Raw genomic sequence first — 13,261 nt, forward strand, 5'->3', positions numbered from 1 at the left:
ATATATATATATATATATATATATACATATATATATATATATATATATATATATATATATATATATATATTTCCATTCTATGCCTTGAGAATGGTCAGATCTGGAACCAGGAGTAGGCAATCTCTTATAGTATAACATATTAGGAAGGCACAAGATATACTTGTTAATATTATTACACATAATTTCCCACCAGAAAATTGTGCTTTCCAGAGTCTATAGGGTTTTATTTAGTATAAGGCATACATGTTATGGTAAAGATTCAGTCTGTTGTGAGAGTGAATGGACACAATCTTCAAATATAGGAAAGTACAATTTTTCAAACATTGTCTTAAATGCAAAAATACCTATTTCTGTCTGAGAAAAGAGAAGCTGCATTTTCCAAACTTTCAAATGCTTCTCTTCACTATCTACTTGAAGTCTTCATTATCAAATGAAACCACTAGGAAACTAAAGAAAAGAAAATCCAAGTAGCTGCTAACTCAGAGCTGTGAAAAGGAAAATGTGCTTATGAGTTCCATGTCCTTTCTTATCAGCCCTATCAAAATTTAACAATCCAGTTCCTGTTTGCTGATGCTATGTCTTGTAGCTATGTCTTACTTTACAGAGACAGAGGAGGGAACAGGGGAAGACAAAATAAATCATACTATAACAATGACAACTTAACAATCAGTGGTATAATCTAATGTATGTTTTCTATGCTTCTTTGTAATTAAATCATGTGGCAATGAAATGAAAGATTTTTATAGGGGAGTGTCTGTTTTGGGATTTTGAGCATCACTTTGTCTTCAAATTGTTATATTTGTTGCTTTTCCACAAAGACTAGTTCGTTAAGAAAGCTTTGTATTGTTGGCAATGTTCAAAAGGATGGACAATGATTTAGCATATTTAGAGAGAAGAAGAAAGAAGAGTAGGAGGAAGATTGGTTATTTGTGCATCCTTAGGCAAGTATTTTAAATCTTTGTAAACCTAAATTTCCTCATCTGTAAAATGAGAGGGGTTGGATTAAATGTTCTCTGAGGTTTCTGCAGGTTTAAATCTCTGAGCCTACAATCATAAGGAGATTAAGAAGTAGGAAAGATAGGAAGGAAAGAGGGTTGTAGAAGGGAGCGAAAATCATTTTTCATTAACTTGGCTGAAAGGAAAGGAATAAAAGGAAATATTTGGCATTCAGAAGCAGCATGATCTTGTAGAAAAATCTCTTAAGGCATAAGGAGACTTGAAAATTGATCCCAGTTCTAGCATTGACTAAAGATTGTTTGCCATCACCGCCAGCCCAGCCTATCCCCTATCCCCTCTATGAGCCTCTTTCATGCTTAGTAAGTTAGCTTTGACAAAATGAAGATCCCTGCAGTTGTGGGAGGCAGTGCCACTCTCTCGGTTACAAAAAACCAGGGCATTGGCCAGCCTTCCTGTACACAATGGGGGAATGTTCTCCTCAACAAGGAACGATATCTGGAGCTCATTCATCTACATTAGAAAAACAATGTTTTATAGTAGGAAAAGTAGCCTTGTGATTTCTGGGGTTGGATGTGAACTTCAGCTACACAATCCACAAGCATTCAATGCTCCTTTGGTTCATTATTCCCTCTTGCTAGCAATATTTTCACAGTGACAGACAAGGTACCAGAAGAGCTACTTAATGAAAACAGAAATGAGGATTATGTAGCCATATTGGTAAGATCTTAACAGTGGGTTTTTGGAAGGAAGGGATCCTGTGTTACTATTTTTTATAATTCCTCTAACATCTTGTTTTTAGCACATCTCCCATAATATGTAGTGTGTGAATGAATGACATCATGTTAATCCAAGCATCTACAGTCCTATATTTATATATATATATATATATATATATATATATATATATACACATATATATATAAAATTTGATGAAAAGGATATCTTCTTTAAAAACATATACTGAAATGAATAGAACTAGCTACACCCAGCAAAAGAACTCTGGGAAATGAGTGTCAACCCTTACATAGCATTCCCAATCCCTCTATACATTTTTGATTTCCTTCACAGGCTAATTGTACATTATTTCAAAGTCTGATTCTTCTTGTGCAGCAAAATAACTGTATTCATGTATACATATATTGTATTTAGCATATACTTTAACATATTTAACATGTATTGGTCTACTTGCCATCTGGGGGAGGGGGTGGGGAGAAGGAGGGGAAAAGTTGGAATAGGAGGTTTTGCAAGGATCAATGCTGAAAAATTACCCATGCATATATCTTGTAAATAAAAAGCTATAATAAAAATTAATTTAAAAGCATATACTGAGAAATACGAAGAAAAATAGGAATGAAGAGAGTTAGCTGTGACAGATCTCCAAAAATACTACAAAATTTTAACAACCAAAAGTGTTAATTAAAACAATAGGCTCATCAGTGTACAAAGTAGATAAAGAAGATCCAGAAGCAATTAAACATAGTAACACAATGTTTGATAAACCTAAGAAGATCAATTTACTAGGATAATTACTAAGGTAATTATTGTCTATTTATTAAAGGATGCTGGGAAAACTGGACATTTACTTCATCCCAGATTAGTTGTAATAATCAAGTTTGGCTTCAGAGAAAAGTTGAAGAAATGAACTTCTCTCCCTTCATTGCAAAGGTGGGGGCTATTGTGGAATATTGTATATAATGGCATACACCACTGATATGTTGGTAGACAAAATTGCTTTTGTCCTTCTGTTACAAAAGATAGCTTCCTAGGAGAAGCGGGGAAGTCATGTATTCAAGAATAGGTGCAGCTATGTGACCCAGTGATAAAAGCATCAGCCCTCCAAAAAAAGATAATTTTAAAAAATGGATCTTTAATAAAGTTAATGGAAAATAAAGACAGCCTTAATTTTGTTATAGAAGAAAGCCATGCTCGCTCGCTCTCTCTCTCTCTCGCTCTCTCTCTCTCTCTCTCTCTCTCTCCTCTCTTTAATGACATTTCCATGTAACCAAATAAGCTAATATGTGTGCTATTGAGAGTTATCAGGGTATATACATAGTCCTTCTTTAATATGCCAAAGTTTCTTCATCCTCTCTGGGGCTTTTTAGCAAGCAGCAGCAGTATAAAAATGCTAACCGGGTCAGAATACTTGTCAAATATATTGGTATAGTCCTTTTCCCTCTCCCAGGAATATAGATAGATTTGTCCCTACATTACATATAAGAAAACAGTAGTTAAATGGAAGTCAGAAATCTGTGCAGAAGAATCAGACAGGACTTGAGTCTCTATATCAATCATTTATCTCACTAAGTGCTATTCCAGCCCATTTGGCTGAATTCCTGTCAGTTTGACAATGAAAAGACCACAATTAGCTCCCAAATTAGAAAACTATGTTTAATAATTTCTCCAGAGCTATTGCTAAATTGATACCCTGTCTTCCTTTTCCATGTCTACTAATAAAAGAAACTACCCAATGATTTCTTTTTTTCAAACTTCTGTAATTCAGTTTTTGGATAAATTAAAGAAGTAGTAAAGCAATCTCTATTCCAGAGATGTTTGTTTATAGTCACTGGTTTTCTTCACTTCTTTTTCTTTTTAAAACAAAATTGTATTGCTTTCGTGGCTTTTTTATTGCCAAAATCTCCTCCTAGTGTGCCTTCTCCAAATTACCCCATTTATATATACACTTCATTATTAATTTTTCCACATATGATTGGATATCAATAAATTAGCATCCCTTACACTCATGTCTGAATGAGCTACACAATGGGACTTGCCACCATTAGAAATCTTGCACATAAATTCAAAGAGAAGCTTATTTCAGCTTAAAAAGGAAAGCATAGTATGAATCACTTCTTGATCATCCCCAGGGGGACAGAATAATTATCTTGTAAGAAACTATACTTTAATCCTAATTAATTAGGTTAGTGCTTCTGGTAGAAACTTGCTTAATTTAACAGGTTAGCTACCATTTGAAAAGCCATTGTTTTCCAGGCTACAGGCTATATTAATTATTCAGGTTGTTCAGTATATAAATGTATTCACATATGTGTATGGACTCCTAAATCTGCATGTAGGTTATCATGATTGCTTACATTTTTCTTCAAATATTTTAAAACTCAAAATAAGTGTAGTTCATTTGTAGTCTTCCTCTAACCTAGATAGAATATTGATTTATACTTGGCAGACATTTCTTTTATTCAGTTCTCATATTTTACTGAAAATTTTTCATGACACTTGGATTTGGCATACTGATTCCTTTGAAAACTCAATAACATTTATATAGCACTTTAAGATTTTAAATTTTAAATTTTCCTTTCAATAGTTCTATGTGATAACTAATCTCTTCTTCTCTTCCTCCTGCAAGCAGCCTAATCTAGGCTTTCATTATCACCTGCCTGGATTATTGCAATAAAATAATTCCCTAAAAGGTCTTTCTCCCTTTCCTCTCTCCATATCCATCATCTTGTGGTAATAATAATCATATATGTAAATCAAAAAATCTTCAATGACTTTTTGTTGTCTATTGAGTAAAGTTCAAATTATTGTGACTATCATTCAAGGCCCTCCACAATGTTACCATCCCAGATATAGCTCATCTTTAACAATCTCACCCACAGAGATAATATATACTGTTACTGTATCCTTAAGAAGAAATAAAATCTCGAAGTGACCATTAAACTGTTATTCTATGGAAAGTCTGTTAGAAGTGGGAGAGTTTAACTTTAATTCTGGAGTCTATGACCTGTAATGGTAAAAAATAAAACAAACAAACAAACAAACAAACAAACAACAACAACAAAAAAAAAACCTCATTGAGATACTGACAGAAGAGAATTCATTTTCTGAGAGAATTGTTTTAACTCTTATTTGAAAAATATAAATTATCAAGAGAATTCTTGAAAAAATTCTGGCTGCTATTTTGAGAGAACTGAATGGGAGTACTCTGTTTCCAGAATTGAGAAGTCAAATAGTTGGGCTTTAGCTACCATCTTTCTCACAGGATAGTGAAGTTGGTAATGCACTCATATTTCCCTCCATGTACCATATAATTCAGAGAAATTAAACAATTCCCTCCAGACACATTCTGCCTTCTCATATCTCTGTCTTTGCTCAGTTGTTATTTTCATCTGGAATACTCTCCTCTTTTTTGTCTACTGAAGAATTATACATTGTTTAAATCTTAATGCAAATGTCACCTTTTCTACAAAATCTTTCTTGATACTCTTAGTTGTCAATAAGCACCCCTCTCAAACTTAACATTGCAGTTTGTTTTGTATTTTTTATACAATTATGTGATAATGCTAATATAATATTTTACACATAGTTGTTGTATTATTTATCATAGTTTTGAGTTGTCCTTAGGAGTTAACCTTGAATATATTTTATTTAAACTTTGAATTTCCCTAATAAGAAATATTATGGGAATTTTTCTCTTCCCACAGTAGACACTTAGTGCCTACTTTGTTGTTTTGTATTATTGTAGTACAAGAAGTATCCCCCGCCATTTTACAGATAAAGAAATGGAAATTCAGATATTAAAATGAATTATTCTGAGCCATATAACTATTAAGCACAAGAACTGGGATTTGAGCTCAGATCTCTTCATTTTAAGCCTAATGCTCAAAGAAAAGTAGAATATATAAGTCTGGCTGCTAGTCATGTGCATGATAATCAGCTTTCTGGGAATTTGGCAGAAAACCCCCTCTACTATTTTTGGTAAGTTATTCTCTTAACGGGAAATCCTGAATTTTCAAAGGAAAAAAACATGCTTTTCTAGCTGTGCTGCAATATTCTGAATTTTATTGCTCCTGCTTCCATCCTCTCTCCTCACTCTCTTTTTTCTATCTCCAGTGCTCCATTTTTCTTCTCTATTTGTCCCCCCTTTCTTCAGAGCTCAACTTATGTTCTATCTCTTCCATGCAGCTTTCACCAGCCTAGCCAAGCCATTCCTCATCCTATGCCTCTGTGAATTCCTGTACTGCTACCAGGCACTTAACCCAAGTTATTTTAAATTAACACGTTTATTTCTGTACACATATCATCTGTTGTCTTAAACAAATTCCCAGATTCTATAACACAGTGGGCATGAGGTCAATGTTTCATGGTGATATTCAAGGAGTTCTTTGATTTTGATTATACAATGACCATTATACTTCTAAATTAAATTTGGAATATTAAAAACAGAAAGTAACCTTTAGCATTGTCATTTTTAAAAATTTTAATAGCATTAAATACCATTGCAAATACATGCAAAGGCAGTTTTCAACATTCATAATTTTGGGTTCCAAATTTTTCTCCCTCTCCTTTCCTCTCCCTTATCCCCAAGACAGCAAGCAATCTGATATAGGTTAAACATATAGCACTATCATTTAATGCATTAAACCCTTGACCAAAAAAAATTTTAATTGCTATTCTAGCTGAAATAGGTTACAGGAGATGCTTCGTATTTGTCTTTATATACTTGATATCTGGTACACAGTAGGTGCTTAATATATGTTTATTGGAGGAGAGAATAAGGTAAATTGGAAATAAGATAGTTGTTTTATTGAGAAGAAAATGTTAGCTGAACGCTGAATAAGTCTCAGTTCTGAAGCAGGTTGTGTAAATCATCTGGATGTTCTCATCCATCAGTTTGCAGTTTACAGCACCATGGTCAGCGCCTGTGTAAGGGAAGTGCTTTCTCCTGTCTCTTTAGAAGATAAGGCTTGCTTCTTGACACATTTGCTGCTCATAAGCAAGATTTATTTCAGAAATTATTAAGTAGGGATAACCTCAGACCTGTTAGGATACAAGAAAGACCTTTGTAAAGAACGTGATCCAGAGAGGAACACTATGAAGGGCATGAAGGGAGATTGTCTCTACAGAATCACAGGATTAGAAGGGATCTCAGAGATCATAATAAAAATAACAGTTGCTGTCTTTTGCATATCAGCTTGATGATTTGCAAAGCACTTTATGTATCTAATTTTACTTAATCCTTAAACCAATCCCATTTGATAACTACTAAAAGAATTATTAGTCTCAACAATTTGGTTAAATAACTTGTCTATGGTCACACACCTAGTAGTATCAGAGGTGGGAAATGAAGGCAGATCGTCCTAGCTGCAGCACTCAAGCCACCATCCCAAGCTGCTTCCTCATTCAGCTTCTGCTAGAAGATTTTTTTTTTGTAAGAGGGATCGCATCTCTGCGGGCAATATAGTCCATTCTACTTTGAGGTAACTTTAACTGTGATTGCAAGTTTTTCTTTACTCTCAAGTCAGTCAAGCAATCATCAAACATTTACTAGGTATTTTCCATGTGCCATCACTGTGCTAAACACCTAAGATTCAAGGAAAAGGCAAAAAGAGTCTCTGCCCTAAGCAGTATATATATTCTATTTGGGTTCAGTTACACACTGAATATAAACCTGTCTCTATGCAACTCCTACCTATAGTTCTTAGAATTGCTCTCTAAGGCATTTTTTCTTCCCATATTTCAGCCCTGAGAAACATAAGATAGATGTTGTATCACCTTATCCCCAAGTCTTTTCTAAGATAAAAACTTCCAGTTTCTTCAACTGATATTTATAAGAATGGTTTTTAGTCCCCTCACCATCTTGGACAATGTTCTCAAGTATTCTCAAAATTGAACACAATAGGGCTGATTTGGCCTGAGCACAGGGGGACAACTATAACCTTCCTCCTCCTTTTAAACTGTTCAGTGATATGAAAGAAAGAATATGGAACGTGGAGTTAGGAGACTTTACTATGATGATTCCATAATTGTGAAGAGGTGTTGGGGAAGGGGAGGATGGGGGAGAGAAGGGCAAATCATTTAACTACTCTGAGTTAAATTTAGTTTCCTAATTTGTGAAATGGGAATGATATTGATATTACCCATGTCATGTTTATTTTGATAAAACTGCTGTGAAAACTTTATTGCTCTAAAATTGGACATGATTATTCATCTGTGTGAAATTTGTTAAAGCAAACAAATGAGGCTGGTGTCCTGTCTGATGAAAGTGAAAGAACCTTATTCTCTTTCTCCAACCTCCCCCCATAAATAAATAAAATGGCAAGTTTTATGGGACTTGACAGAATGACTGACTTTAATGCTTCTTGAAGTTTTCCATTTCTGCAGGATTTTGTTTTAAAAATAACAAAACAAAGTAAAATAAATTAATTTATGTACACTTTACAAACGTTGTGTCAATTGGGGGTTTGCAGCAACAGGAATAGACATGCTAATGCCATAATTATTTGGCTGTTGCAAGAGCTCAACCACCAACATCCGTCATCCTGAGAATAGTGAGCACACTGATCTTGTAAACATGTTTAGAAGCATTTGCGGTGGACAATGGAGGGTCCAGCTTCGTCGTACTCCTGTTTGGTGATCCACATCTGTTGGAAGGTGGACAGAGAGGCCAGGATGGACCCACCGATCCAGACAGAATATTTCCTCTCAGGAGGGGCAATGATCTGGAAGAGAAAGATAACATTCCTAATGATCAGAAAGGGAGAGAGAAGCCCTGAGGTGGGAGGGAGAAACTAGATGGATGAGAAGCTGAACTTTTTTTTTCTTGTCTGAGATTAGAATCATTGCTTAGTGAATTTGGAGATTTAAAAATTAACTAAGAATGATGAAGTCTCCGCTACTGTTCTGCCCCCTTTAAGATCCTACCTTGATCTTCATTGTGCTGGGGGCGAGGGCTGTGATTTCTTTCTGCATCCGGTCAGCAATACCGGGGTACATGGTAGTCCCCCCAGACATGACATTGTTGGCGTACAGGTCCTTCCTGATGTCAATATCACACTTCATGATACTGTTGTAAGTGGTCTCATGGATACCGGCAGATTCCATACCTTGGGACCAGAGGAAAGAAAGGAAAAAGAGGAGAAGTGGAAATAGGAAGGAGAGGAGAAGGAAAGCAGAAAGGAATTAGAAAAAAATAAGAAGAAACAAAGCAAAGTGAAACATCTTCTCGTGAATTGGATTATAGACAAAGTAGATCCTGAAAAAGCCCCAAGCAGCCCCTTACCAATGAAGGAAGGCTGGAAGAGAGTCTCCGGGCAACGGAAGCGCTCATTGCCGATAGTGATGACCTGACCATCAGGCAGCTCGTAGCTTTTTTCCAGGGAAGAGGAAGAAGCAGCAGTGGCCATCTCATTCTCGAAGTCCAGGGCCACGTAGCACAGCTTCTCCTTGATGTCTCTCACGATCTCACGCTCAGCTGTCAAGTGGAGGGAAAAACCAAACCTGACAGTTAGTTGGAGAAAGTGCAACGTGGAAAGGCACAAAGGCCACCCGGGAGAAGGAGAGCAAGCCCATCCCCATGTCTTCTTTGCCTAAGAATCCCGGACCACTGGAGGTCGCAGATATGCGTGGGGGAGAAGTTAAGCTTGTCCCTTAGGGTAATCAGGAGTAGAGGGGCTCTTGGGAGGCGGCGGCGGTGAAGAACCAGCCCTGTGAGCGCCTGGCTGGCCTTGGCCTCAGCCTTCCACTGCTTCTTACCAGTGGTCACGAAGGAGTAGCCACGCTCAGTGAGGATCTTCATCAGGTAGTCAGTGAGGTCCCGACCCGCCAAGTCCAAACGCATGATGGCGTGGGGCAGTGCGTAACCTTCATAGATGGGTACGTTGTGGGTGACACCGTCGCCCGAGTCCAGCACTATACCTAAGAGAGCGGGAAGATGACAGATAGAAGAGGATTTGACGACCTCCTGACTTTAAAAAAAAAAAAAGTCATGGACTGACTGCGCGTGCGCACACATCCAAAGCAGCAGAAATGTGGAAAGCTGTACTAAAATTTTCTTTCGCGTCAGAGCTCAGGGTTAGCCTCAGGCTCTGCGAGGGCGGGGTTTGGTGGGGAAGGTGCTAAGTAGTCGGGTAGGATGTGTACCTAAGTTGGCCAGTAATGCTGTTCTGGAATTTGGGGTGGGTTTGATAACTTCTGTAAGGGTGAAGGTAGTATTTTGGATCTGTAAAGTCACTTTACGTACTATTTTGCCAAAACAAAACAAAACTACGGAAGGGAAGAGCAAAGAATCTGATGGTTTTAAATAGCATCCTGGTTCAGCCTGGAACTGGGGAGAAGGGGAGGGAGACGGGGCGAGGGAGAACTGCAAAATTAATCAGGGGAAGAACAAGAGGAACAGAGCAAGAAGTGGGTAAATAGGAGGTGGCAGTGTTGAGGGTCTGGAGGGGCCGTAATGGTGGGCCAGGGGGTGTTCCTTTGTAAAAGGCTCCTGTCTTGGAGGAATGCAAGTAGGAAGAGCTGGACCTATTTAGTGAGGATGGCTAGTGTTTGTAGAATGAGCCCCAAACAGAGGGCGGGAGGCCCTGTGGGTCTAAGGGAGGAGCCAAGCCTGACCATTTCTTACCGGTGGTACGGCCGGAGGCGTAGAGGGACAGCACAGCCTGGATGGCCACATACATGGCGGGGACGTTGAAAGTCTCAAACATGATCTGGGTCATCTTCTCCCGGTTAGCCTTGGGGTTGAGAGGGGCTTCAGTGAGCAGGGTGGGGTGCTCCTCGGGGGCAACTCGGAGCTCGTTGTAAAAGGTGTGATGCCAGATCTTTTCCATGTCGTCCCAGTTGGTGATGATACCGTGTTCAATGGGATATTTTAGGGTCAGGATACCTCTTTTGCTCTGAGCCTCGTCGCCTACGTAGGAATCTTTCTGACCCATACCCACCATGACGCCCTGGGTGCAGGAACAAAAGGAGAGAGGAAAGAGGGACAAAAGCATTAGGCTTAAAAAAAGAAAAAAAAAAGGAGCTCGGAGTGACAGCTATCCCGCGTGTCAGACATACTTGGAGATAGGGAAACTCCCACTAACTTTAAGCTATTTCTATGTAGTAGTCCTACAAAAGAACCCGAGCTTGAGCTGAGGAAGGTAACGAAATTCATATTTACACATGGCACTTTAAGGCTTTACAAAGCGTTACCCAATTCTACTCTAGGAGTCATTTGGCAAGAGCATAATTGCTTCCTCTCCTTCCCATCCTCCATTTTTTGTTGTTGACTTGTGGCCAACCTGTCTGGGGTTTTCTCGGCCAAAAAGAAAAAAAATGAAGTGGTTTGCCACTTTTTCCCCCTCCAACTCATTTGACAGATGAGAAAACTGAAGCAAACAGGATTATGTGACTTGCCCAGAGTCACACAGCTAATACGTGTCTAATGTCGAATTTGAACTCAGATCTTCCGGATTCCAGATCTGGCCCTATACCCACTTAGTTACCTAGCTGCCCCACCTCTTAGTTTTCAAACAAAGAAACTGCAGCTTAACTCTTGCTCAAATTACTTAAGCGAATCAGTGCCAGAGTCGGGATTCGAACCCATATCTCTTAAGTTTCCTCAGTACCAAATGTCCCTCTGGCTGAATGCCTCGTTGAATACAGGGTTGGTGCTTTCAGAGACAGAGCCTCTGAAACAAGGCTTATAAAACAGGGCTGTTTCTGTTTTCCAACATCCCGCTCCCCGCACGCAAGCGCTAGATGCGTTGGGGCGGAGGATAAGGGCTCGGGATACTACATCTCACCTGATGACGGGGGCGGCCCACGATAGAAGGGAACACTGCTCTGGGGGCATCATCTCCGGCAAAGCCGGCTTTCACCAGGCCAGAGCCATTGTCGCACACGAGGGCGGTGGTCTCATCTTCGTCGCACATGGTGTCTGTTTTCTGCAAAAGGAGGCCCCGTGTTAGTGTGCTGTGTGGCCACCCGCCTCCCATCAGCTTCTCTGGTCGCTGGTCCCATCCATAGACGCGGAGCTGGGAGCATGGGCCCGCAGCCACCCGGGGAGCACAGGGCAGTGCGATTCAAAAAGCCCACTATGCTCCTAGCGAGCACTCGCTCGGTACTAGTGTTCTGCGGCTTGCCTTCCAGTTAAGTACACTCCAGCTGCACACCTTAGCTGAATTACTTGGTGTCCCGCCAGTGTTGGCGGCCCAGGGGTGAGTAATTCATTGACCAAACTAGGATTGGGTTGAAAGTTCCGGTAAGGTGGACTATGTGCCCATAGTCCCTCTATTTAAGGCCTATGATCCAGGATCAACAGGAATTCAATCTTTCTCCCCATCAAAGTGAACGTGTCCATATGCTCTTTTTTATACACGGGGAGAGAGAGAAGCTTAGTTGTTCCAGAACCTTTAGAAGAGACTTCTTATCTTTTGTTCATAGCTATCTCAATCCCCTCAGATGAGACATTTCCATCTGACTCATCTGACCCCAGGTAGAGACAAGGGGGGAAATCCCTTCTCCCCCCCACTCCAAATCCCAATCATTCCAGGAAGTTCTCTGCTTAACTGTGTTGCCTGAAGCATTTTCTCCACCCGCGTTCCCTGCCGGCTGTTGCTTTCTAGCAGCTGTGACTGAGTGGAGCTCCCTGTAACATCTCAGTCTCTAAATCCAAAAGGCTTGGATGTCAAGTAATCACTGTTCCCCTAGGGGTGCCGAGTGAAGGCTGGTCTCTCTTTGAGGAAGACAACGTCCTTTCTTTTCCCAAGCTCAGCAGGCTTCCTTGGTTTGGACCTGGAGCTCAGTTTAGGGGGTGGAGGGTTAAGGGTGGGAAGGGTATCTATCAATCGCCTGCTTCCTAACTCTCTGTGGGACTTCAAGAGGACAGGGGGTCCTAGTCTCTGGGAAAGCTAGATTCTTTTTCAGCTAAATCTGGGATGGAAGGGACAGTGGAAGCTGGAGATGAAGTGGCTAAATTGGGGAGCGTTCCCTCGAGGGTTGTTGAGCACCCAGAGAAGCAGGGTATAGAGGAAGCTCGACGTGAGCAACGTGAGGAACCAGAGACTCTGTGCGCTTGACTGTCGGGAGGGCGGTGCTGAGCCAGTCTGACTGTTGCTCTCTCCACTAGAAACTATTCCTTTTTTCCCTCCTTCACACCCTGGCTCTCCTCCCCTTTCTTCCCTTCTTTCTCCCTCCTCCCCTTTCCTACCTGTGTGGGTGGCTGCTGGTGCCTCTTAGCTCCGACTCGGGCCCGGGGGTATGCCGCGGGAGGCGCTTCTCTTGGAGTTGTCCGGTGAGGTGGGTTTGCAGCCCCCCGGGCAGGTTTTTATATAGTCCGCGGACTCTCCGCTCCCCGCCCATAGAACAGACCCGCAGGAATGTCTCTACCCTTCTGTAGCCATATTTGGGTGCTGGGCACTAAGAGCCCCCTCCCCTCGAGTCCCTCGGACTTGGCCCCCAACCCCCGAGCTCTGCCCAAAGAAGGAGAACCCTGGCCCTGACCCAGGTAACACGGGCCAGGCCGTATAAGGAGTGTCTCCCCGGGCTTGCAGCTCCTCCCCAATCCGCCCCTCCAGCTGGTCTGGGA

At 40.6% G+C, this 13,261-nt stretch overlaps 1 protein-coding gene across 1 annotated transcript; it reads right to left on the reverse strand.

The window, feature by feature from the left end:
- Positions 1-8,015: 8,015 nt before the first annotated feature.
- Positions 8,016-13,001, reverse strand: ACTA1 (actin alpha 1, skeletal muscle). The gene is made up of 7 exons (XM_051993620.1): positions 12,884-13,001; positions 11,478-11,618; positions 10,316-10,640; positions 9,448-9,609; positions 8,975-9,166; positions 8,617-8,798; positions 8,016-8,414 (listed from the first exon to the last, which is right to left on the reverse strand). The coding sequence occupies exons 2-7, from the start codon at positions 11,604-11,606 to the stop codon at positions 8,271-8,273; spliced, it is 1,134 nt and encodes a 377-aa protein (XP_051849580.1). The 5' UTR covers positions 11,607-11,618; positions 12,884-13,001; the 3' UTR covers positions 8,016-8,270.
- Positions 13,002-13,261: the final 260 nt, after the last annotated feature.

The sequence above is a fragment of the Antechinus flavipes genome, chromosome 4 (assembly GCF_016432865.1).
Source record: "Antechinus flavipes isolate AdamAnt ecotype Samford, QLD, Australia chromosome 4, AdamAnt_v2, whole genome shotgun sequence".
NCBI classification, from domain to species: domain Eukaryota; kingdom Metazoa; phylum Chordata; class Mammalia; order Dasyuromorphia; family Dasyuridae; genus Antechinus; species Antechinus flavipes.

Excerpts from the sequence above, each read along its gene's own strand:
- ACTA1 (XM_051993620.1), bottom strand. The coding sequence starts at position 11,606 with ATGTGCGACGAAGATGAGACCACCGCCCTCGTGTGCGACAATGGCTCT. Across the intron at positions 8,799-8,974 it reads CTTCCAGCCTTCCTTCATTG|GTATGGAATCTGCCGGTATC; the intron begins GTAAGGGGCTGC and ends TCTGGTCCCAAG. Across the intron at positions 8,415-8,616 it reads CCAGCACAATGAAGATCAAG|ATCATTGCCCCTCCTGAGAG; the intron begins GTAGGATCTTAA and ends TTTCTCTTCCAG.